Source organism: Dermacentor andersoni, chromosome 1 (genome assembly GCF_023375885.2).
Source record: "Dermacentor andersoni chromosome 1, qqDerAnde1_hic_scaffold, whole genome shotgun sequence".
NCBI lineage: Eukaryota > Metazoa > Arthropoda > Arachnida > Ixodida > Ixodidae > Dermacentor > Dermacentor andersoni.
Genome location: NC_092814.1, coordinates 230,861,695 through 230,888,910, shown reverse-complemented (window position 1 = coordinate 230,888,910; position 27,216 = coordinate 230,861,695). Strand labels below are relative to the sequence as shown.

Here is a 27,216-nt window from a genome sequence, read left to right as displayed (position 1 = left end):
TTAAGCCGTAGTCACTTATCACATGCCAAATGCTTAGTGCATAGTATTCACTTCATCTTTTAGCACAAAATTGCTCATGTGCCCTGCGCGCAGACCATAAATAGGGAAACTTCAGCACATGGACTTTTCACGGACTGCAGTTGCCACTTATAGCAATGTCGAAACATAGTGGTCATGATGTATTTCCTGCTCCAGTAGCTTCTGGCGCTTCCACATTGACCACGGCGATGATGTGGAAGTGGATAATGACCCTTCTGTATTCAATGCGGCGCGTGCATTGACCGTCATGAGGGCGTTTGCAGAGAAGTGGGGCCTAATGGAGAAACTGGCTTGCGGCATTGCCGAGTTTGAGGATAGCATCGTCACTGTAAGGCTGCCATGGCGGCAAGTTAAAATCACAGATGTTTTGATGCCTCTTCACAAATAAAACTTGTCTGTGTGTGTGTGAGTGAGAATCTGGCCGGTAAGCCTATAGCCACTCATCTGCTCTTTTCGGTTAATGAGTACATCACTTAGTACGTGCCTGATCCACGTTCCCCACCATTTACGTATTAACGAGATTTTACTGTATATTAGTCAATGTTTTTAGTGTTGGAAACAATGCCAGTCGGACTGCATTATAATGCAGCTTTATTCAGCAACATCTTGCTTCACTTATAGCTGTGCATTACTGCTTCACACACACACTGCACATGCTCTAAAAAAAACTGTTTGCTAAATTTTGTTTGCTTGGAGAGAGATTTAGCACTTATTCTGCGCTCCGGCTGCAGAGGTTGCACATGCCTTAATATATGTATAATAGCATCAAGCATGAAGAAAATGTTATCAGACTTTCCGGCTTCCTGACATGTTCAATCCTGCATTTTGCCTTATAGGCAATGGGTGGGTTCCCTGAAAGTTAAACTTATCCATTCTATTCACTGTGAAACTGTGTTTTTTTCTAGCAATATTGAGGCCAGAAATGTGTGCTTGAGACCTACTTAATGTGATTTTGCTTTCGTAGGTCTACATCATGTCAAAGTTTGGAGCAAAGACTTATGGCCGCAAGCATGACTGCCGCTTGGCTCCTCCTCTGGATCAGATTCTTCTCGATAAAGGAGACAGCAAGACCAGTTCGGCCAAAATGTCAGTTGCAGCTGTGCACCGGTGGGGCATGACTTCATTCACATCCCTTCGTAAGGCGGCTCAGGTAGGTCTGGGGAGACCAATCCCTTTTCCTCTGAAAAACAGTTATTTTTTTTTTACAAGTTTCCACTGGTGGCCCATCTGCGCCATTTGTCCTGTTCTGATATAGATATTCTCACTGTTTGTGGCCAAGTGCCTGTTAGCAAGAAACCATGGCTGGTATAATGTAATGATTCTATTCCAAAGTGCTATTCCTTTTTGCTCTTTGTCAGTGGTCTGAGTGGCGCTCTCCCCGTGTTATCACTGGAATCAGCTGGCTGTGAACGGTGGATGCTAAGAAAGTAATAGAATCAAGCGAAAGAAATCCTTGCATTATACTGGCCCATGCCTAACAGAACCAGCGTGAGCCTGTTGATCTATCTGTAGGTTCCTTCTGAGAATTAAAAAAAAATAAATAAAAAAATAGAAAAATAATGGGGGATGGCTTACTGTCAACCTGATTTTCATTTACTCCACATTTGCTTACCCTTTTTGCTTGTTTCTCAGTGGCACCAATGGGCAATTATGCAGTTGCATAATTACGCTTTTACGCTAACTGCATTTGGCTACGCTTCTTTGGGCACATCCTAGATATAGTTCAATGTGAAATCAATGAAAATCAATTTCATTTTGTTATTGCACACCTTCTTGAAACACCTTGGAGCATGCATGTGCTGTTTGTGCTGTTTACTTCTTGAATATATGTTAATTCACTGACTTCTGCTGAATGGGTTCTATTTGCCCAGTATATGTACACTGCACCACTGCATGAACTGCTAGAAAGCTTGTTTCGTTTGTCGTAAACATTGTTGTCAGGTAAGCTTCTCTCTTCTTTCTATGTTGAATACTGGCTAATGACTTGGCAGCTTGCAATGTGCTTCCTCATACCTTTCCTGGGCAGTGGAAGTAGGTGTGGTGGAAGCTGACAAATGAACATGTTTGCAAGATGGTGATATGCCCATTCTGGGTCCCAGCAGCCAGCTGTGTAATATTACATGGCGTAGCAGCACAGTTTTGTTGACTCTGTAAGGCCTTGTATATGTTAATGCTTACAGTACACTTCTTGCTACCCCTGTGGACAGCATATAGAACTGTTGTATGGCTCTCGCGCTGACTGGTCTGGTTGAAGGTGCTTTTTACCTCTTACCTGTAGGTTGTTGCTAGCAGTGTCATGGATGTTTTAAGGGTGTATGTTGCGTTAGATGAAAGTGAGTAATAGCTGATAACTCGCTCGGGAACTTTTGTACCTGTGATTGCTGTAGAATGTTAGTGTAAAATATAATTTTCATTTCTGAAATTCTTTTCTTAATTTTAAGTTTCACTTTGATAGGGGAGGAAAATATGTTGACTAACTTATGTAAATGTATCTGACTTTTTTCAGTCTAATGGCCAGCCTGATGGGATAAATGATGGACCAATGTCATCTGATGCAAAGGCTCTCAACCCTTCAGTAGATGATGATCCGTTCAGTTTTGACATTGACCATGATGAAACGTCCCGCAGCAGCAAAAGTGCGTTCTCACGTTTGCATGGATCGGCACAGGACCCTGCACAGACAAGCAGTCAACCGCTGCCTCCAAAGCCCAAGAAGTTCTTCAAGAGCCGCAACACCACTTGTACATCATCACCATTGGCATCTCAAACATCAGCGCGTGCATTGGCACAATTTGATAGACTGCGAACTTCAAGTTCCAACTCCGTTGCGAGCAAGTCGAAGGACAAGAATGAACCTGTGTCTAAAGTGGGCATAAGCTGGGGTCCCGATGATAATGTGGACTTTCGGTGTGTAAAGCTGGAAAAAAGCAGTCGTGCAGCTGCACTTTCAAGGGATCATCCACTTGCTTCTTCCCTGTCATCTGGACCTGCAGCTGCTGCTCTTCCAACAGCTGCTTCATTGACTGTGGCTCCTGTGGTGGCTGCTGCTTTGACTGTGGCCCCATCAGCCTCATTACCTTTAACCGCTGCACCTCGGATGTCTGCTTCTCTGACAGCTGCTCCTCAGATAGCTGCTCCACAGCCTGCTGCGCAAGGCTTACCAATGCCTTCTCCTTTTTTCACTGACGAGTCTGTAAAAGGCAGTGACCCCTGTGATGGTAATGACCAGAGCTCATTCCATGCTCCACCAGTCATACGAACATACACTCGCAAGAGAAACCTGGGTGCTCCAGTGGAGACACCAGGCATGGTGATACCTGTCAAGAGAACTGCAACAACAGTAGCTGTTAGTGATGCCCTGGTATCTAGTTTGGTGCTAGTGGTGCCTAGTACAAACGTCGGTGTGACCTGTGTAACAGATGTTAGCGAGGTGGCAAGCTCTGGTGAGACATCTTCTGGAGAGGTGGCTAGCACCAGTGAGACACTTGCTGCTAACTCATCGCACATGGACACGAAAATGGAGGATGAACCACCAATGACCCTGCAAGATACTCTTGCAGTGACCTCAAACTCCCAGCTTCCCAGTTCTCAGGACTCTGAGCTGCTTCATATGACAGCTGATGGAACCTCCCAAGGCTCAATCACAGATTCGCAGGAGTCGGAACCTGCATCGCAGAACTTTGCATCAGGTTCACAAGAGGATGCAGAAAAACCTCCTGAACCAAAAGCATCATCTTCTAGATGCATATTCAAAAGCAAAAAGATATTCCAAAGCCCGAAGAAGGTGAGCAGCCAAGCTTGTAGAAGTGCACCCATAGCATTTGTCATTCTGTAGCTGCATAAGGCCTCAATATTGTACTGTATGCTGTTACTAGCATACAGTACAGTGTCGCACTTATCTAAATATGTACAGGATATGTGTTCATGTTAAGGCTATATTAGAAAGCATAATGGCCCATGTGACACTGTAAATTACTAGTAGTGTGCACATAAGAGACTTGTGATGTGGAAAAAGTGTATCAGCATGTTTTGGAATGTTAAGAATGGATTGTTAAAGTACTAATATTCTGTAGTTTTTGTCAAAAGAGCAAAAGACAGCATCGAAAAAGGCATCACTACAATATAGCAGCCCTGCTCTAACCATTCTTTCAAAAGAAGGGGAGTCGTGCACCAAACTTTATATTTGTCGTCCTCTGTTCCTGCTCTAATCCAACAAATTACATGTGCTGCGTATCAATTGGAGTTGGCTGAAGGCATTTAGCCAAAAGCTCTGTACTTGCAACTGAAAATCTGCAAGGTCGCATGTAGGCAACACTTATCCTTAAAGTATTAATGGTTCTCTGCAAGTAAAAAAGCAAAAGATTTCGACTTTCACGGATAAAGGATGAAAAGCATGATTCCATCTTGTTCATAGCATTTTGTGTTTGAAATACATCTCTCGGATTCTCATAGTGATGAGATGTTGCATAGCCAGCTATCGTACCTATATTCTTATGTAAGGGCACACCCCAAAATTTAGATGCAAGTACTCATGAAAAGAACTAGTTGAAAAATTGGCTGTGCATGGGCCACACCTCCCTTTCCTAATTCCTAAATGTTCACCTTGTCATTTGCAAACATGATGTATTGGTGTGACATATAGAGCAATGTCACATGGTATATGGAGCTTCTCTTCAGTTTATTTATTGCTTCTATAGTTGATTGTCTGTTAGAGGAAAGCTCGTCATTTAGTGTTAGTCTTCACAAAATTTGTATTTCAATACCCCGTTGCTTGTCCTATTGTCCTTTCCCAGGTGTGTACATGTTTGTGCAGTGTGTAGTGCACACTGCTATCAGTAGGCAGTGCCTACCACTGTGCACTTTTTTGAGCATGTGCACATTGTGGTAATTGGAGATCGCAGGGAGAGGCCTTCGTCCTGCAGTGGACATAAAACAGGATGATGATGATGGTGATGACATTGTGCACTATGTTAAAGCAACTATGCTGTGATGGTGCGTTCCACAAACTTTCAGATACATCAATGTGGTCACCTTCAAATAACTCACCATTAGACAGTACAGTGATTCCACCTCTTCCACTGCTGGAAGCAAACCTGGAAGTCCTCTTCTGTTAAGTGGTTTAGCAGCGATGTCATTTCTTTTTGAATTGTCATCACATCCCTAAAATGCCACCCTTTGAGTACCAATTTGCATTTGGGAAAGAAAAAGAGTTGCAGGGGGCTGAACTCAGTGAATAGGGAGGGTGGTCAAGCACAGTGATGGAATTTGTGTGCCAAAAATTTGCGTACTATCAATTCAGAGTACACAGGTGCAAAATCCAGCGCCTCTCTAACGACAAATTTGGCTACACACTGTCCCCACAATCTCTCAGAAACTTTAGGACCTCCACATGGAAAGCTGCATTGAAAGGTACAGTTGCAATAAAAGATATGCAGCCCACGACTCCGGGCGCAGGAGCGGCTGCGGGGTCACACTGCGGCGCTGCTATCTCCATCGGGCGTCTGCTTTGAGGGTACACTGAATGACGCCCTCACTCTCGTGCGGCCAAGTCACGCGCTTGATAAATTTCAAGTGTGGCGTTTGGCTGTTTCACAGCTGATGGTCAGTGCACAGAAGGGTGCTTCCATTTTGATTCGTTTGCCGTGCTGCCATAGTTCTTGACACGGCAGCGGCGGATGGCTTCTGGGCACGGCTGCCAGGTTCGGACAGTTTCTGCAATGTGAGCCTAGTAACGCTTTCGCCTTAAACGAGAATGGACCGTTTGTCATGACGGGCGGTGACACGAACAAAGTGGTGGCTCTTTGCTTGCTACTCCTATGCACCAATGCCTTGCCATAGCGTCTTTCATTCAGAGCCTGCATGCACATGCGTTGTCTGTTCAAACGCCAAGCATGGAAGCGTGTTACACACAGGCACGGGGCGCACGTAAACGTGAAACCAAATTGGACACTGCCAGGCATACATTCTGTGTGCTTAGCCGAACGACCGAACACGAGCTGGCGTGGGGATGAAGGCAAGCGCGCACTGACGAACCCTCTTTCCAACTGATCGTTAGCTGCGAAACAACCGAACGCCGCACTTGAAATTTGGCAAGCACGTGACTTGGCCGCACGAGAGTGAGGGCAAAGATTGGCGTCACTCGGTGCACCGTCAAAGCAGGCGCCTGATGGAGATAGCAGCGCCGCAGTGTGGTCCCGCAGCCGCTCCTGCGCCCGGAGCCATGGGCCACATATTTTTTATTGTGACTGTACAAGTTCATGGTGCACTATTCCATGGCAATAAAAAAACACAGATGAACATTACTTTGATATTGCTTTGTTCTTCCATGTATTTTTGGCCTTTGCTCATCTTCCTTTTCCCACTCCTTGCTCTTTGATCTCAGCTCGATGTCGCATTCGTAAATCTGAGTTTCGTCTCTGGTGACCACCCTTTGCAAGAATTCATCGCTCTCATCTGAAGTCTTATAATTTTCACGTTCGTGAGTGTCGTTGCACATGGATGTAACCGTAACTCACATTAGTTCGACAGACGGAGACAGCCGAGAACAGTTAAAAGCTTTATTGCGTCAGGCATCGTCGAAGGTGGGAGCCAAAGCGGCCACCAAGGGAAAAAAAAGGTGTTCGTTTGCCCCGTAGAAAAGAGGGTCACCCGCTAGGGAACGCGTTTCCTGAAAACAATCTGGAGCGGAAGTCTGTTGCATTGAGGATGGGATGGGCCAGATGGCCGCGCTGGTGGTGAGACAGGCCAAAGTGTAACTGCACACAAATAAATCAATGCAACATTCTTCTTGTTTTCCAAATTTCCAAATTCTCAGTCAAAATTCCATGCACAAATGACTCTCAAACCCATGTGCTTCTGATATCATTCTAGCAGTCATTTGCCAGTCACTGAGCACAAGAGAATGCACCTGATTTATGTTTTAATCTTTGCATGAGGTGGAGGGCCGTCCTGATCTTGTGTCGTCTTTGGGCGTCTTCATGGCCTTCCTGAAAATGCTGGACCCACTTTTACATAGTTATTATCTTTAGGGCATTCTTTCCATTCTTCATGGCGTTCTTTCCATTTCTGCACCATTCTAGCCCAGTTTCGCAAGAAATTTTATATTGATGCTTTGTTCCGTCTGTTCAATCTCCATTTGGAGTGAAACTAAAGATGGATTGTACAAGCAGTGCATGCATATAATTCTGCCTTGTCATACAGCAGTACAACTCGACTCAACTTGCCTGAGCGGTTAACTGGTTCCTATCGAGTGGAGAGAGAACGGAGCCAGTTCATCCTCTCCCACCTTTTTGCTGACTAACTGCATGAACTCTGGGGCAGACCTCATACATATTGTCCAGTGCAAAAACTTAGACAAGGTCAAGTTGGGATGAGAATAGCGATCCATAGTTCTTGCCTTGGGCTGTGAGCCAAATGAACCTAACCCAACTTGCCCAGTTATTACAATTCACTGCATGGAGAATGGTACAAACGACAAGGGAAAAGGACGCAGACAAGCGCCGCATTGGTGCTAGCCCCCCCCCCCCCCCCTTTCTTTTTTGTCTGTTTTTCTACAGTGCTTCTAGGCAGGCGTAGGAATGTGAACTTGAAAGCAGGAAAGGGGATGGTGTTTATGCTGACATACTATCTCTAAATCTTGCCTTTAGTAGCCAGAACAGGTTAGCAAGCCTTGCAAGCATTGTGAAGAATTTCCTAAGTTGCCAGCCACAGAGATGAGTCGGTGTCACTGTACACAGTCATTTTTCTTTTATGCTTGGAAAAGTAAGAGCAGCATAGCTTCTCGTTGATCCAGTTAAGTACATTAAATATGAAGTTTTTGAGCATACCTGAGCAACAGAATTGAGCATGAGGTGTACTCTGTTTCATATGTAGCAGGCAATGATGCTATGCTATGCAAGTAGTGCGGTCGTAGCATTCTCACTCAGCGTTTCACAGTGCAGTTGTTTTTGATCTAGATCAATTGCACGTTTTCATCAAATGACAGACTATTTGTACAGTGCCACTTTAATTTCCACTTTAATTTCCATTAATTTATCGTTTATTTCATTCATTAAGCATAAGTAATTTCCCCTATGTTGTCCTTAGTGTCAGTGCTTGTTAGCTTCTTATCATATGACAAATAAAAATCGGGCCCCTTGGTTAACCCCCTTTCTTCTCGTTTATTATATAATGAGGGTCTCGAATCCGCCAACATTGGTGCCTTCAGGTACCATGTGTGGGTTTATTGGCCGGTTGCCTTCACCCAAAAAGATCATGTTCTCGCGACGCCTGCGGCAGAAAGGATGTTCTTCATCCGCCGCCAAGGTTTGTGGGTGGTGGCGCTGGCTAACACTCCCAGGGTTCTACTATGAAACATAAATACCCAAGAAAGCGGATGGAAAAACGGTGCCGTGGTAGCTCAATTGGTAGAGCATCGCATGCGAAATGCGAAGGTTGTGGGATTGTTCCCCACCTGTGGCAAGTTGTTTTTTCATCCACTTTCATTTCCATTAATTTATCATTTCTTTATTTCATTTATTAAGCATAAGTAATTTCCCCTATGTTGTCCTTGGTGTCAGTGCTTGCTGGCTTCTTATGATATATCTTTCATATCTGGTGCACAATTTTTTTGTGGTGAATGTGAGCAGTGAAAGAAGTCTCTCTAACCTTTTTGGCATTGCCTGCTATGTATAAAACAGGTTATAGGTAATTAAATTGTCACCTGCACTGTGTATGCATGCACAGTTATTTGCCCAAGTGGTTCAGTGGCTATGGTGTTTTGTGCTTCTATCGGGGAAAATTAGCTGCCATTTTATTGAAAGGGAACAAAACTCACCCGAATGCTGGCTCGAGTAAAAGAGAGGGATCGTAACGAATTGTCTTTGATGCCGCGTCGTCGCTGGAAGAGTTGTGAATGTACAGTCACCGACTGATTTTCTGAGCGCCCGATTTTTGGGACATGCCCGATAATGCAGACGGCTTCGCGGAACCACCACGTAGTCCATAGAGTCAATGTCTGAAATGTCTGAATGTCTGAAATTTTGGACGCAAGAACCTTTTGCCGTCCGACTTGCTGAACTTTTTGCCGTGACCGCAGGTCCGAAATGGCATTAATCAAAGCCAACACCGCCGTTTTAATTATCACGCCGCCTCGAACTGGTGCTGTCGCATGCAGATCCGCAGGCAGCTGTAGCCACCACCATGGCAACACGAGGCCTAGCTGCTTTGGCATTCGCTATTAAGGTTCTTGGTGTCATGTCATGAGCTGGGAGCACCTACTTTACTGGCGCTATTGAAACTTAGTGGTTTCAATGTACAAGAAGTTAATTTTCAATTTCAGTTGTTTATGGTGTATACCAATGAGATTTCTCAAGAAACGCTTGTATTTTCTTGTGTAGCCGAAAGCAGTCTACAAACTGCGACACTGGCAGACTCCAGATGCTGAGGAAGACCTTGAATTGACAGAGGTAAGGAATCTTGTCCATGGCATTCTTTCATTGCATTAAATAGATGCAATGTGTAATTTTTGCTGCATGCTGTAATTGAATATCTAGAGGAGCATCCTTCATGACATTTATGGCCTGTTTAACTCTTTCCATACCATGGGGAAATTAAGTGGTTTTTGTTGGTTACATCATATTTCTTTTCTGAAGGAACTGCTGCGCTTAATATTTCATGTAATAGATAAACAAAAAGCCGAATGAATGCACTTTGCATGCATAAAAGCTTTATTAAACGAGATTTATGCCATAAGAAAGGTTTATACAGTGAACTCTCACTTGAGTGAACTTCAAGGGACCCAAGGAAATAGTTCACTTAACTGAAAGTTTACTAAACTGAATATTCCCTAGAATATAGAACAGCATAGGGCACAGCAGGAATCGAAGCCAAAAGTGTGAAATGCAATTTATGGAGTTACATACGTGAATACATATGAAATATGTAACAGTTACATTGCTGCCTGTCTCATTTTGAAAATCTGATTTTCATTTGTACTGGTGCTCTTTAAAGTGCAAGAAGTAACAAAGTTGTCCCGAGAGTATGTTTTTGTGCACTTCCTCTGGCACAGCGTGTTGCTGAGACACAAAGTCTCGCAACTTTCTAGGGCATCTTACAGCTTCGGCTAGAATTGCAGGATTTGAATCTGCCTCTGCCATTGCATCTTCCTCGTCGCACTCTTCTTCAGGATGAACACTGGAAACAATTTCTAGATATGATAGTTCAGCACAGGTAACTAGCTCACTGTTACACTGCACATAGCCGCCGCTGGAGGGTCGATTTGGGGGGGGGGGGGGGGGGAATCGGTTACACCAGCGCTGCAGAGCGCAAAACTTCGTTGAACTGATTTCAAATATGAGCCCAGGCCCACTGATCAAGTTCGCTCAACTGAAATATTCGCTATTCAAAAATTAGTTTAACTGAAAGCTTTTTGCATTGAATGCATAGGAAAACTGTCTGGGATTTTCTAAAGGCTTGTTATTCTGAAATATGTCTTAAACCGACATTTGTACAACTGAGAGTTTACTGTAAATTGTCAGAATCAAAATTGTGGGATAAAATTGAACAAAGTTTGTGAAGACATGGTTGTATCTAGTAAGAAAAATAACGTTACAAAAATTATGATATACAGAATGTATTTCTGTCTAATGGGCACTATCTCCGAAAAAATCTAAAAATATTTATTGGACAGGTATTTCACTGCAACAGTCCAAGCACTACAACTTGATGTACCGGGCTGCGGCCGCCAATGTTCAGGGCTGGCTTGCGTCGTCGTCGCTCTCAGAGTCAAAGCCCGATGAAAGGGCAGCACCCCGAGACTTGCTGCTCCTCGATCCATCGATAATATTAGCTGCAGAAGATGCAGTGGAATCGTGAAATCTGCTATCTTTCGAAGCATGTGCGCCACTCTTGAAGGTGGCCATTTTTGCTTTCTACTTTGACGATCATGAAATTTCTGAGTGCTTTCAAGAATTAACGCCTGGTGGGTAAAAAGCGAGCTACTTAGAAAACGGAAATATAGTTCTCCTCCTTCACGTCCTATGGCGCAGTGTCTCCGTGAGTGGCGCGGAAGGTCTCGAAAGGGGTGTTTCAAACCATCGATAGTGGGCAGCCATTTTTGCTTTCTACTTTGACGATCGCGAAAACTGACCGCTTAGGAGCGCATTCAAAAACCACCACCTGGGGGGGGGGAATCAAACTGCTTGTGAAACAAAAGAATAGTTCTCCTTCATGTCCGATAGCTCTTTGTGTCCGTGAGTGGCGCGGAAGGTCTCGAAAGCGGCATTTCAAACCATCGTTAGCTGGCTCAATGGGCCCGGTACGGAAAGAATTAAGCTGACACAGGACAGATATGATGACTATGAGCAACATCTAAATGTACTCACCACTGCAGCGACATTAAAATAAGAAAGATGTTTTGCTAATGGTAATGGCGTCAAACTTGTTTCAGGTTGCTTAATGGTATGGTCCCAACTTGACGGCCAGGGTGAAAATACCAAGTGTTGTAGCTATCACACTGTAGACTCTGCAAACGGTGGGTTTTGTCCTGCAAAAGGTTGCAACAGATGTATCGTGCCACCTTGCAAACCTAAAAAATTGAATGGTGCCTTTGAACAATCTGGCTCTCTACTATATTGTAGAAAATAATGAGGAAAAGGAAAAATGAAAGCAGATGGAAAGATAGCTTGTTGCTGGTGGGAGCCGACCCCACAACCTCTGCATTACACATGCGTTGCAATACCAATTGTGCTATGGCGATGGCCATAAATGCATCCACTATCTTGGATATTTATGTGTACTAGATCTAGCCCTGGGAACTAGCTAACACTCCCGATCAAGCACACACTCCAGATCTAGTACACATAAATACCTCGCTGGCTGACCTTCCTGGACTATATGTAGTACACATAAATACTCAAGGTAGTGGACGAATTGATGGTCATTGTTGTAGCAGAACCGGTAGTGCAATGCACCCATAATAAGGAGGTTGTGGGTCCAGCGGCCACTGGCGATCTTTTCTTGCACCTTCATTTTCCCTGTTCTCATTACTTTCTACATTTAAATTTCAACCTCAGCTAATTACCCTTATGCTTTCCTTGGCTTCATTGCCTTTTGGCTTCATATGGCCGTGATTACCAAAAATCGATCCCCTCGGTTCCCCTTATTGTCATTATTTATTATGTTGCATTACAGAAAGTCTATTGGTAACAGATATTAACAACTCATGGCATGCTCAGTGGACACATGGGCATGCAAAAGTTTTTACAGTTTTCAGGCATCACACAGACTGAACAAAACATTGATCATGGCATTTTAATGTTTATTGCAGTGACGCTTGCAGTAGCTGTGATGGAACAGCTGCACCAATGGCACCAAATTGTGTCAAGAGGGGTGTTTCGCGCAGTCCTGCTTGAAAATGGCATTATAGTGGAAAATTGCACTGAGCCTGTGCCAAGGGAAGCATAAGAACGAAAGCCTCATTTCATTGATAGTGCCTCGCTGGTAAACTTAAAGTGCCGTATCATTATCATCCTTGAAGTTGACAGAGCAGCCATAGCCATGGATATAGCCAATGCCGTCAGTCCTCCATATACACTGTTTTGTGCTTTTGTTGCATTTCTCTTAAGTGGAGTTTCCATTGTATTGCTGCTATGTGGTTTCGTGTCTTGTTGCCTGTGATGAAGTTTGGTATTCGGGATATTAGCATGGTATGGAGCACAAGGAGGATGTCAGATCAAAGGAAGCTTTGGATAACATCTGGTCTGAAGTCGTTTTGGTGTAGTTGTTGACAGTGATGCTTTAGAAATATTTCATAATATGCATACTCAACCACTGAGACATAATTTACTCATTAGCCTGCATGATCAGAAGAGCAGATTCCGCGATTGTAGCTTAAACAGGTTTCACATGTTCTACTGCACAGTGGTGCAGGAGCAGTTGTGCACATTAGCAGTAAAGAACAGTAAAGAAACAGTGGGTGCTTGTGTACCAGTTGCTGTTGTGTGACAATGTGTACTACAACCAGTGCCTCAGCCAAGCTGACCACAGCACATGCTAGTAGTTTTTGAAAACTTTGATAATTTTCACTTTGCACAAAAGGGAAATTTTTGGAAGAGGCACTTTTTGAGGCAGCATCAACTGAACTGCCTGCCCAAATTTATGGCCAGGTATAGCAGGAGAGCACTTGTCGTTGCTAACTAAAACCCTAAAAGGCTCAGGTTTCTTTTTGCCACAGCCTACTTCCTGTTCGAACTTTGCTTTTCCCTAGCCTCAGTCATTGAAAGCAGGTTGTAGCTTAATGTCAAGCCAAAACTCTGTTTTGGTATTCAAACTCTGCCTTCTTTTTTTTTTTTGAGAAACTGTCTTTTAATATGTCTGACAAATGCCTATTGCTGCGCACAACGCTCATTCTCTTGTTGCAGTGGTTTCTAGTTTAGGCAACTCACAATGTTAGCAGCCAAATGATATTTCAATGATAATTCTGTGCATTACTGTTGAAATATTAAAACTGAAATGTTTATTTGAACAAAAAGGTTAAACATTTTCAGTGAGCTAACAATATATAAGAATTAGCTAGCATAATAACGTAAAGATTATATATATATATATATATATATATATATATATATATATATATATATATATATATATATATATATATATATATATATATATATATGTATATAATTAGTAGTACCCGCCGCTGTGGCTTAGTGACTGTGGTGGAAGTTGCGGGATCGAAGCCCGGCCACAGTGGCTTCATTTCGATGTGAGAGAAATGCAAAAATGCCCGCATCCCAGGTGTTGGGGGCACGTTAAAGATCCCCTGGTGGTCAAAATTAATCGAGAGTCCTCCACTAAGGCTTGCCTCGTAATCAAATCGTAGTTTTGGCACGTAAAACCCCAGAATTCAATTCATTTTTTGTGGCGGCAAGTAAAGGCCGACACACGTTGGCTTTTAATACTGCATAGAATTTAAATTATTGCAGAATTAAATATATTGACTGTATTCTGTGCAATGCATTCATCAAACAATCTTGTAAAAATGAATTCTTTTAATGAATTGCATAAATTCTATTTTACAACTGAGTTTGTTTCTTGATGTGGGGCAAATAAGGTGTTGATATAATTTTCAGGCTATACAAGATCGAAACAAGCTTGCTGAGGAATTTGATGAAGCTACGTTCAGTGACAGTGCTCTAACAAGAGAAGTACATCAACCATCACGGCCATGGAAAGATGCTGTAACATCTGTGAAGTGCCCTCGCAAGGCTCGTGAGGTGAGAGTTCTTGTAATTTCTTCTTGGTAAAAGAAATTTAGAGTAAAGGATTATGCTAAGGAGTAAAATAAATGAACTTCATGGTTATAAGTAATCTGTACAGCATGCTTTCAAACTAATTTGGGTATGTATGTAGCTGTTTGCCATACTTGATGATCAACATTTCTGTAATGACTGTGTGCACTTAAAACTTGATAAAACGAAGTTTCAAAAATCAGCACTTCATTACATAGAATTTCTTGTTATATTGAAGTATCATACGTTGTGCAAAGACATGCTGCCTGTGTAGGGGGGCCTGCATTCTTGCATCGTATGTATGTCACTTTCCGAAGGTGGCACCCACCGCTCTGCCAGTACTGTGCATGTTTCTGCAGTGAACCTTTACCACTTTCGCACAACCTCAAATGTGCATATAAGAGTGCTGTTGACTAAAAACATGCATTTCGCATAACCTTGATAGCATTTTATTGTGCAGCCTTGCATGTGACATGACCTCCGAATGCGCATCCAAGGATGGCTCTGCCTTCTAACACGATTGTGATTCGTCCACAAACAGCCACATGTAATTAAACCATTTCGCCACTGGCACCCACAGTATAGTTCTGCTTTATTGCCTTGCTCTGTCTTTGGAACAGTGATGAAATTTCATTACATTGAAACTGCGGATAAATACAGTTTATTACTGTATTTATTCTAACATAAGGCAAGGCTTTTTCTAGGAATCCTTAGCCTTGAAGTCGCCTCCCACCTTATGTGTAAGGCTGATAGATTCAGTTACAGTTGCAATATGGTGGCAGCAGTGCCGCATTTAGGGCAATCCAGTTTTTAGAGGGCAGCTCGAATTGTAGCAACTAATAAACATTGGCATGTGTGGTAGTACCATATTTTTGTGCTATAACCCACACCAACAATTAGAATAAGAGTTTGGCAGCATGTTACACTCCTGTAACACGTGAAGGCGAAAGCCTGCTGCACACTTGGTAATGCATTAAGCTATACGATCGGAATGGTCAGACTTCTTGCAAGACGTAACGAGTCAGTGTGAAGCACACATGTGGCGCTTTAGGTCGACCTCCTCAACGACACATGCAAGCACTTAATGCAATGCCTAAAGGTGCAGCACGCTTGTTGCTAGTAAGTGTTAGAAATGTGTAACACAAGCCGAACACAATTATGTCGCATCCTCTCAGCAGGGGAAAGCAGCACTCGTGGTCGAATGCCTTGCTTCCGCCGCTTCGCATGTCGCACCTCGTTTCTCGCTTGGCGAGCATCCTCGGCCGTAGCGTACTTCCGAGGCCTACCACGCAATTCGCTAGGCCTCGGGCGAGTGTCCTCCCTCATGGTCTCTCTCGCTTCGCACTCGACTGTCACCACAACCGCCGCCGCATGACGTCAGCGACGCAACACTTGTTTCTTTGTCCGCACGCCGCTCACTTGGAGATGGTCATGTGGTTTTTTTTGTACCGCTCAAGTAGCTAGTGCATTTTTTTTTTCAAGGCCATCACGCAATGAGCCACTTCAGGCTCTTGCCTTAATATTTTAATACTAAGTTTAACGGTAAATTTGACAGAACCCACCCTTTGTGGTGTAGCTTCACGGCAGTGTGGCGTACTCTGCCGTGAAGTCACACCACAAGGCAAAATTTGCATTTAACCTGACCCGATTATTTCAATTATTCTGGGGGCTTTCGATTATTCGGTATTTAGGACAATCTCTGCAGATTCTGAATAATCCATTGGCCACTCTATATCGCCTTATCCAGTTAAAGCTCAATATAAAGAAGTATTCAATTTTTTATAACTTCTTGTCCATAGAACACCATGCATATTGAAAATCAATATACCGAAGTGTGTTTATACATGATTTAACTATAATGAAATTTTACTGTCACAGCAAGGGACTGCAGAGACAATAAATGGAAACTTTTGCAGCAGGTGCAGATAGCCAAATGATTGAATTACAAGTGGCTGCTAAATTGAGCGACACACGATCAAGAGCGACTGACTGCTGAGGTGAAGATATCATTAACATGGCATGAAACTGCATCTTTCGTTGCCAACTCTCAAATTTACATACAGTAATCCCTCGTTATAACGAAGTCAGCAGGATGGCGAAAAAATTCATTATAAGCGGTCATTCTATATAAGCGACAACTCGAGAAAAGCTAAAGCAGTCGAGCTTTAATTGTGCCACAACTACGAGGAAGTCAAATACAATGTATTCAGTAAAGCAAAACTTTATTCAGGTGCAAAAAAAGCAGTGAGCTTTGCCTGTTTCAAGTTCTTACCGGGTGCAAGCAACCCCTGCTCTAATTTGACCAAGCATTGAACGAGGCCGTTGTTGCCGCCCGTGCATTCGACCTTACTTCGCAGCAGACGTAGGCACTCCCGTGTCTGCACCATAGTTCATATTTCATGTGGCTTTTCATCCGCCGGCTCTTCGTCCTCGTCGGGGCCACCAACAGTGTCAATTAGTATCTCCGCTTCCGTCACTGGGTCGACCACGGGAGCAGCAGTGTCAGCCAACACGAATGTCTCGAAGTGGTCAGCAATTTTATGAACAGCCTCGTACAGATTGCTGCAATTCCGGTCATTGTCAGGCTGGTCATTGTCAAGGTCGCTGACGGTGGCGCAGGAAAAGCAGGCGTGCGCAAAGCTGTTGGCAACCTTCTAAGGTGCGAGCTCTTTCCATGAAAAGTTCAGCAAATAGATAGCACCAAGCAAATCAATGTTGTACCTCTTGCTGGCGTCATACGCTGTGAGCATGCACTGAAAAAGAGCCTTGCGGTTCAGTTTCTGGGTGGTCTCAATGATGCCCTGATCCATCGGTTGCAGTACTGTGGTTGTGTTTGCAGGCAAAAATTTCATAGCGATTGCCTTGATGTTGTTATGAAAATTGTTAGTTATGAAAAGCACTTGCCGATTCTTTGTGTCAAACTGTCTATCCAGAAGGCGCATGTAGTCTTCAAAAATAACAGCAGTCATCCATGCTCACTTGTTACTTCTGTAGATGCATTCCTTGGGAGTAGTTGCATTTCGGAAGCACCACGGCTTCTCCGCCTTCCCCAGTATTAACAAGCGAAGCTTAAGCTTGTCCTCACCTGTTGCATTGGCACCAAACAGCACCCAGACTGCTCCTTGCTCTGTTTTCCTCCGGATGAGGATCCACCAGCGGTAGTGAATGTGTGATTCGGTAGCATCTTGTGGAAAAATGCAGCCTCATCTAGATTGTAGATGTCTTTGTCTTCATATTTTTCAAGTAGAGCTTGGAGCCGATTTTGGAGCCATACGTCTGTGTCATGGTTCACGACTGCGCTTTCGCCAACAATCAACTTCAAGGTCACGTCATGTCGTTTCTTGAACCGCTCAAACCAGCTATTGCAGCATTTGAAATCTTTATGGCCCATTCGGAGAGCAAGAGCTTCGGCTTTTGCAGTAAGTGCAGGTCCATGTACGGGGAGAGTTGCACTCCTAACATTCTTCAGCCACTATAAAAGTACACCTTCCACTTCGGGATATTTTGAACCACGATTCCTCTTTCTCCTTGCCGAGAAGCTCTTTTCAACACCATCCAGAACAGCTTCCTTGTTTATCAATACAGTTGGTAAAGCAGACGGCGGTATGCCAAATTCCTTCGCGATGTCAGTTTCTGCCGGTCGTCTTTTACCACTTTTTCTATCAGCAGAACTTTCTGCTCCAAGCCGGACACTTTCGCCTGGAGACTGATGGAGCCATTTATCACTGTAGACCACAAAAGCACATGCGAGGCATACCTAACAAAGCACTTCGAATAACACACATTCACATGGCCTGCAGCACGGATACAAACGCATGTGCCGCCGGCACCAAAGTGACTGAATGTGGCGGGCGACGCAGAAGGCAGAAGCTTAAAAATGTCATCAGGGCACCTTGCTTTCCTTGTCAGTGCGCGCTGGTGATGGTGACGGTTGCAATGGCGGGCTTGGGATCAGCTTCACATGTAGCGCAAAAAATTCGATCGGAGTTGTGGAGACCAAGAAACAGGAACCGCGGAAGGGCACCCATTGATGGAAGATTGTGCTCGGGAGGGCAGCTCAGAAGAGGGCAGCTTTGGAGGAGCAGCGATGTTGAAACTGGCAGCAAGGAGGTGAGGAGTTGACATGAAGGCAAGTGAGAGGAGTGACTGGCGTCCAAACGGCTTGCAGACTGGAGAGTGAATGAGGAGAGGAAAGCAGTGGCCGCTTTCATAAGGGGGGTGTGGAAGTCACGGAAGACTACGAGAGTATTGCGCTGGAAAGCACCGCAAATGCCGTGGCTCGAGTCTCAGGTTGTGTTTGTTGTACTCAAAAAACGATTAGCCGCTCATTGTGGGTACGCAGCGCGATCGTGAACACTGAACGGTCTTGCAGTAGGGGCTTTGCATGATCACTGGGCAATTTTTTCCCGAGGTGTGCAGCTGTGAAGTTTGCAAAACGAGAGTTTTTCAGCGCACCATTGTCGATGATACTGCTAATTCTACGGTTCGAGTGTCAGTGTTCGCGCACCGTCGCGTCTGCACCATTGACAAATGTCTAGGAACAAAATTCAATGACCCTACCACACATTTAGACCGTTTGTCTAATGTTGATGGCGTGAATTGAGCATGATCGGTTCGAGAAAATTGCCGGGGAAACACCAGCTTGTGCCGACCCGCCATGTTGACAGCCTGACTCACTGCTGGCGGCGCTCGGATTTTTCATGTTTTTGGCAAGTTATCGGTTGATTTTCACCGTCAAAAGTGCAATGAAGCTAGGGGATGTTTTTATTGTGATGCAGGGTGATTATGGCGAGCAGCAAACAAGTTTCTAGGCCGCCCCAAAGTCGTCTTCTCGATTTGTTAACATAGCTCTTTGCATCGAACATGGCCCTTATAATCGGAGGGACACTTCTTTTGTGCTTTTCAGCATGTTTCAGCGCCAGAAGTACTCTTTAGAGCAGTAAAACTTGCTCATCAAGTGAACCCCATGGAATGCTATGGCATAAGCCTGCCTGTGGTTTTTTACCACGATTTTTTGACATCACAAGATGTCAGGAAAACTTTATTTTTGTGTGTATTATATCACGGGGGACACCAGCGATGCGAGTGCGACTGAGATTAACGGTTCGGGCGCACTGCGCCATGGAATTTGACAGCTTCCGTTCACTCCGCAGTAAACAGCTGGGAGCACTCGGCATTCGCTTGTACCCGTTACTAGGCAGTCATCGGTCGTGGGTTTGGTACTCTTGTGGCCTGTTCTATGCCTGTATGAGACTAATTCATCAGTGGTATTAATTTGACACTGCGTGTGCAAAAAAGTCTTCGCTCACCACTTCGCTCTAAGCGGGTCAAGCTCTTTGTGTGCTTCGAGTACAGTGGAATCTCGATGATACGAATATCACGCGGTCACGAAAAATATTCGTATGAGCCGAAATTCGTATCATCGAAACAATTAAAACTAGCTAAATTAAAGAGTCAGAGGTGAACTCACTCAGGCACACGTACGTAAAAAGCATTTATTTCTTGAAGAAAAAGCCTTTAATGTCATTCTGCTTCTTTTTCTTTGTCAGGTCACTTAGCAGACTTTGTTCAAATCCATAAAGACGCGTGCACGTGTCGTCGCCGATTTCATCTGCTGCCAAAGCACGCCTCAGAACTTCGAGCGTGTGCAGCGTTTCAGCCGCCGGTGGTGGACCTTCGCCGTCGCCCACATCTAACACAAAGAACGCAGTCCAAAGCACAGCAGCTACTCCGTCCGATGGCACGTCGAAAAGGAGGAAAAGCACAAAAGCAACAAAAGCGCCACCGCTTCAAAATCTTGGCGCCCAGTCGCGGCCTCCGCGCTGTCCGGCGCCGCGTCCGCGCCTCCGCACTGAAAGAGAAGGGGAGAAATCGCGTGACTGCGCGCTTTTGCGGCTGTCGGTGGGGCGTTGAAGGCTTTGGCCCATGCTCGCGGTCGCGTCCGTCCGTGCGCTGGGATCGTGCCAACTGTGGCCTCTCCTCCGTGCAGTGGCGCAACCGGCGCGCCAGTGGGGGCGCCGCTGTGCATAGCAACCGAGACGTCACACAGCGGTAGAATGAGCTGCCGATCCTTCGACAGACGTCTCGTTGCAGTCGAGTGAGTGAGACGCATGGCTCCGAAACGGCCCAGTGATTCCGTGCCAAGCGGTTCGGGGAAGCGGCAGCGGACGCCAGAAGAACAAGGAGTGAATGCGCATGCGACAACTAAACATGTCACCAGATGCGAAAGCAAGGGAGGCAGAACGAAAGCGGCAGCAGCGACAGGCGATGTTGCCGAACACCAAAGCGAATGAATTGGAGCGCAGACGGCAGCAGCAACTGGCTATGTCACCGAACAGCAAAGCCAGGGAAGCGGAGCGCAGACAGCAGCAGCGTCTGGCTTTTGCCAAGCACACTCTAGAATTTCCAGTGTCTTCGGTAGTTTTCGTATCAACCGACGCGGGTCGGAAATTGATTCGTAACAACCGTTCTCTAGCACGTTGCAAAGTAATGGGGCTCGGCCGGAACCACAGAAAAATTCGTATCCGGAAATTCGTATTAGCCGTGATCGTATCATCGAAATTCCACTGTAATGCGGCTTAAAATGCATGCGATTGGGTCAGGACCGGAAAAAACTTGTAATAAAGCGATATTTCGAGTAAAGCAATTTTGTTATAACAAGGGATTACTGTAAGTGTGTGTTTTTCTCATTAAAATTTGCTGTTTCCAATTTCTCGATAATTTGGAAAAATTTTGGCTCCTTCCATGTAAGAAAAATCCGTCCGCACCTCTACTTATTTGTATAAAACATCGAGTTTCAATATAACAGAGCAAATTACCTTTACCAACTTTGTTATATCAAGGTTTAACTGTATTAGTGTGTGTACATAAGTTCTTTTTCTCGGGTTCCCCACTGCACCCTCACCTTATAATCGAATAAATACGGTATTGAGTCTAAAAATATGTGGAGTTCTATGGACATCAAGTTATGAAAAGTAAGACAATATTTTCTGTTGAGGATTTAATAGGTTCATTACATTGAGGTTTAACTGTATATCTCATGCATATAACCACTGCATATGTATTTCAACTATGTCGTCTTCTTCTTTTTTTTCTTTTCTATAGCTCTACACAGTGGTCCGCAATGTGAAAAAGGCCTATCAATGCCATGAATCGGGAGAAACTCAAGAATTCAATGACGACATTGATTACCTACTGGAGGGAGTGCAGCCTGGCAATCCCATAGGAGCTAGATGTCTGAGGTAAAGCAGGATACATGGCTTCTAGTTGTAGTTGGTTATAGTTAAGAGCTTTCATGTGGTTGTAAACTCCGCCAAGTGTGAATGCCCTTGGTGACAATTGCATGCAGGTTTTGTAGCAATTTGCCATTGATTTCAAGTTCCTGCACTTCCACCATTGTATTGCAGTTACTTAGTAAACTCGCTATGCTTTCAGGTCTGTAGTTTTGTATATGCTGTATTTGCAGCGTTGTTGGCCTGGCATCTAAGTGCATGGTTCCAGCATTCCGGATGCACCTACGAGCTCATGGAATTGTGTGCAAATTCTTCAGTGCCTTAACTGATGCCCCTTCTGATCCAGTGAGTTTCAGTGTTTATTCTTTTTCATTTTGCACGCTTATCTGGGAAGGTCAGAGTGAACTCTAGGTTATTAATAAATTTTGGCACTAGGAAAGGAGTTAATGCAGGTGTTCAACATAAAGCGGACTAGTTGCAGTGGTAACAGTAGGAAAACATGTTAGGTGCACCGAGTCACAGTGCAGCATAACATTCGTTTGGCAGTTCTTTTACATTAGGTTTGGACTGATTTGCACAAATTGTACTGAGTCAAAGTGTTTGCTGTTTTCACACTTGCTCATCCTAATTGCAGGCAGCACTGTGCTCTGGAGCTTAGAGATACAAAGGCTTGATTTATTGCTATTGGAAGGCTTTTAGCGTTTGTGCAAGGAACAGTTGGCCTTTTTGATCATCAGATTTGACTCTTATTATAGACCCTATTACAGTTCCTGTTCCAGTTATTTTTGAGCAGTGAGATCCTGTTAGTTACTTTAGAGAAGTGAGAAAAAATTTGGAGGACGCTTAAGTTTTGCCTTTAAGAGTGGAACGCGATAGCATTCAAAGGTCCCTGACTGCTTCTCACACTTCCCGGCAACTGCAGCGTATGTAACCATAATGCTTACCGGGAAACACTCGCGGCAAACACTATGCATGAAGGCGGGCTTTCTGGTAGAGAGGCGGTCTTTTTCATGGGCATCGATGCGGTGCAGGTGAGTGCCATTTGGAAGTGTTTCAAGGAAGTGGGCGCGCTGCTCCGTGGACTCTGAGATATTTGTGTGCCGGGGTGCGCAAATGACGGACACCATCTCCGGTCCATGCATTGTAGAAACGCTGGAAAAGGGGTTTCAGTTTTTGTGTAACAGAATCATGTTTTCTTGTATATTCAAATTACAATACAAGAGCTATCATGTTTGTAAGCTGTGTGTAAGTTGTAGTTTTCAATTTTCCCATATATTTCAGCTTGAGGAATTCAATTAGTTCAGTCAATTCCTTGCGTCACATGGAAGGCCTGGGTATGCGTGGTCTGAAAATCTTTTGGTCGAAATGAAGTCTGATGCCGGATGCAGGATGCCCACAATGACACCAGATTTTCTGCGACACGGGCTCCTTAACGCTCTCGCATTAAAACTTGTTCTTGTTTTGGTTCTGAAAAAGTAACGGTGGCTAGTGGTCTATGATTACCGTATAGTAAGTACACACCCAAGGCTTGCTGCTTGGTAAAGTACAGACTTTTTTTTTTGATGGGCACCACCATATTGTGTAGGCAGTGGCATCTTCTATGAGCTGTCGCTATGCTGGCTTGGGCAAATGCACCGTGTTGTTGTACGCCAGGTATATGCTTGGTGACAGTTGCTGATGTTTGTTTTCGAGCTTGCATGGTGTAGTTAGCATGACACGGGGTCTTCTACATTAGAAACGATTCTGTGCAACGCATTGAAGTGATTTAACTTGGCATGGCCAGAGTTTCTGCTGCCGGTGAGGCAGATGGAGCACGCAGCGCGATATGTGTTCTTGTGTTTAAGCCTGTAATCAGCCTTGGAGATCAGTTGTGTATTTCTAAAACTTATTTTCACAACTGTGTCCTTACTGCAACATTCTCCCTGTAATTGTAAGCTGTGGTTTAGCGGCAGTGAGCAGTTAAGAAATATACATGAAGATCATAACAGGTGTGGGTAACGCTCTACTATGGAATAAGTTCTGCTGCTTACTTAAACAAGCGTTCAAATTGTTATGTTTGGATACAATGTGCAACTATCTCCTTTGTGGGATTTAGTTTCCACCCACAAATAACATAGTTTAGGTTAGAACTAATAAGAGCAAACCGTACAATGTGAATACCACTTGTTGAGGGATCGAGTGGCTGGCTGTGGACTGCGCAAACGTCTGAGGCACATGGGCTGAGCAAGCAGCATGACCATGCATGGTCTTATTGAGGCATCACCCGTGGCTGCTTTTTCTTCTCTTTTCCCTCCTTCGAGAGACAGTGACCGAATCGACTGATTGAGCACTCTGGACAAGCATGATTCAAACTTTACAAACTACAATGGGATGAAAACTGATTTTTCTGTTAGTCTTGATCAGCTCGCCCTCTACGACGCACTCACCCATTTTACGGAAATTATGTCCTCAGTAGCCATCGCATTCTTTTTATGTGATCCCCTTTGGATATTACTGCTTTACAGGGTAAAGAGGCAATCCCAAAGCACAAAGCTTATGTATCATGCATGTTTACCAACTGCAGTAATCGCTGTGTTGAGCCACAGCATCGTCCTCATACAGGAGGCTAGCATAGACATAGCATAGTAGACTTGAAATGCATGAAAATGATGCCAGTGGCTGAAGCAAATATTCTATCACTGTTGGTGCTTAGATGTTTCGGGGTTTCATTGGGTTAGGTGTACACGAGCAGTCTTATGTTGCAGTTCCCACACCAAGTGATCACCTAGTGAGATTTTCCAATTCACACTGGCACTTCACATATGCTGCTGCTCTTCGTTGAGGGGAAACCAATACAGCCAAAATAGTTGACATGTACACACACCGTGGCTGGTGATGCATATTGCATGTTTGCACAGCCAAAAGAAAAATTTGCATACTGTAGTTACTGTTGCACCCAAAAACTACAGTTTCCCCCTCATGATTTTGTACGAACTGGCATCACGTAAATTTTCTCACAGAACAAGCTTAAACATCTCCAAATCGTTCTGCTGCGTGCTATGGCAACACATTCAAGCAGGGCCATGCCAACTCACACAAGCCAGAAAGGAGGAAAGGCTCACCATGCGCTAATTGCCAGACCTTTCCTCCTCACCCAAGAAATGTCCTCACCTGATGAAACAGTCTATAGGACTGTACAGTGAAACCTTAATACAACAAAGTTGTACTTGTAGCAAAATAAACCATAGCTAATTTTGTTAAAATTAGGTTTCTACATTTCAGCAGTGGAAGTAATTTTTTAGAATCTGAGGAGTCCTGACGGCTGTTGTCGTGTCAATAAGCATTTATCAACACCACCCTGAAAGAAACTAGTGCAATAATTATGGGATCAAAAGCACTGGCATGTGTGGCAGCGATCACATCGATCACAAAGCTTCAATGTTTCAAACCTATTGATAGCAGCCACTATCAGAAAGCGCCATGCATACATGTGTGAAGGTCACGGCCCATCATTAGCTGTACAACAAAAGGCCCACAACAAGACATTGGCCATTGTTTAAAAAAAATAATTTTGATACTAACAAAAAAAACTGATAAACGAATGTGTGAATTCTAATGCTTGTGACGGGCCATTTATGCTTTGTGCTTTTTTTTTTTTCATCTCTATGCTTTCCTTTTTTTTTGTTTTGCATTGTCCAGATGCACAATTCTTTAGCATTTTGTATCAAATCAAATCAGAGTTTATTTCCAATACATTCTGACAGCTCATGTTTGCTGGTCAATCTAAGCACATCGTGCTTGTTAGAAGACCAGGCAGCAGGTGGTACAGCTTTCATTAGAGATATGAAGCATTATACAATTACCATTCAAAATTATACAACTTCAAAGTAAATATTCTAACATACAAAGAATAAATACTAAGTTTTCCAGTCACGTAAGAATACGAATAAAAAATCACATATTACAATAAACAGTCGAATACCACTTCCTCACGTGTTTCATCATTTTACCTTTTGAGTTTATATCACAATTTTGCATCAAGTTCATTAAAAATATGGGGGACATAATTTGTTTTCTTTCCATAGTTTAACACCCTTGGCTTAAATACCTTTCTGTATTTCGTAACGCAACATCTTTTTTTACCAATACTTTAAGAGAGTTTGAATAATAATAACGTGTTACAACCACATAGTACTTCAATAGCTCCTGTACTGGAAGTATTCCTAGAATATTATACTTTTCTTCTCTGTCTGATTGTTCTAGTCTGGTTCCATAAGTTATCCTATTGACAATTCTTTTGACTGCGCGATCAATGGCTTGCTTTTTATAGTCAGAACATGTACCATATAATGTCATGCCATATGTAATTACTGATTCTGCTAATGCCTGTACAAGAACATATTTCGCATAGTTTGCTCTCAGCGTTTACCTACCTTTCACGCAAGAAGCCGGTTCGGGAGACTCCATCGCGGCAATCGCGCGCAGTGGCGTTCACTGTACGTATTCGGTAAAGAGATAGCGTGTGTGAACGATTCTGTGCTTTCAGTTTGCGCAAGATTATTATTTAGAGAGTAAAAAACTTCTCTCATTTCTAAAGTACTTACAGAAATGCCCAGGAGAGCTCATGCGTGGTGTTTTCAGTGAGCGCTGACAGCAAAACCTATGAGGAGCGCGCCGCGTGATCCCTCATACTACGCCAGCGAGACTCTTCCGATAGATAACAACTCCGTAACTCCTCGCTGCCAATTTTGTTTTCACTCTACCCATCGCCAATTCCACGTCTTCATAAAAGCTTTCGACTTCCTGGTCACCATGACTGGATGTAGGGGCGTAGACCTGTACAACCTTCTTTTTGTACCTCTTATTAAGTTTCACAACAAGACATGCCACCCTCTCGTTAATGCTATAGAATTCCTGTACGTTACCAGCTATATTCTTATTAATCAGGAATCCGACTCTTAGTTCGCGTCTCTCCGCTAAGCCCCAGTAGCACAGGACGTGCCCACTTTTTAGCACTGTATATGCTTCTTTTGGCCTCCTAACTTCACTGAGCCCTATTATATCCCATTTACTGCCCTGTAATTCCTCCAATAGCACTGCTGGACTCGCCTCACTAGACAACGTTCTAGCGTTAAAGGTTGCCAGGTTCATATTCCAATGGCGGCCTGTCTGGAGCCAGGGATTCTTAGCACCCTCTGCTGCTTCGCAGGTCTGACCGCCGCCATGGTCAGTTGCTTCGCAGCTGCTGGGGACTGAGGGCCGGGGTTTGATTGTTGTGTTCATATAGGAGGTTGTGGCCAAGTACTGCACCAGGGTGGCCAATCCTGCTCTGGTGAGGGAGTGCGTTACTGGTTCTGGTCACCGGGATCAGGCCACACTCCAGGCCTGTTTATGCAATTTTATCAACACGCGTATCTTTTTTTTTTTTAATTCGGTGGAAAATTGCGCGGCACCGGGATTCGAACCGCGGACCTCTTGCATGCGAGGCGGGTGTTCTACTGCTACGCCACCGCTGCACCTCCGATTTAAGTGTGGGAAACTTAATGCAAAGCCCGTACTTAGCATATTTTATATCCTAGAGCAAGTATTCAGTTGTGGGTAGTTGAGGAAAACAGTGACTAATTAATTCATGTAATTATTTATTTAATCAAGTAACATTTCATTGTTTTTGTATGAATGTACTTTTCATAGTA

At 44.0% G+C, this 27,216-nt stretch overlaps 1 protein-coding gene across 1 annotated transcript in view; it reads left to right on the top strand.

The window, feature by feature from the left end:
- The window catches only part of LOC126548518 (wings apart-like protein homolog), a 115,306-nt gene that overhangs the window by 7,541 nt on the left and 80,549 nt on the right, over positions 1 to 27,216 (top strand). Inside the window, exons 2-7 of the mRNA XM_050196740.3 lie at positions 1,004 to 1,189; positions 2,546 to 3,823; positions 9,417 to 9,485; positions 14,154 to 14,297; positions 21,417 to 21,553; positions 21,778 to 21,889. Of these exons, the coding sequence (XP_050052697.2) occupies positions 1,013 to 1,189; positions 2,546 to 3,823; positions 9,417 to 9,485; positions 14,154 to 14,297; positions 21,417 to 21,553; positions 21,778 to 21,889 (1,917 nt within the window). The 5' untranslated portion in view covers positions 1,004 to 1,012. The remainder of the gene's footprint in view (positions 1 to 1,003; positions 1,190 to 2,545; positions 3,824 to 9,416; positions 9,486 to 14,153; positions 14,298 to 21,416; positions 21,554 to 21,777; positions 21,890 to 27,216) is intronic.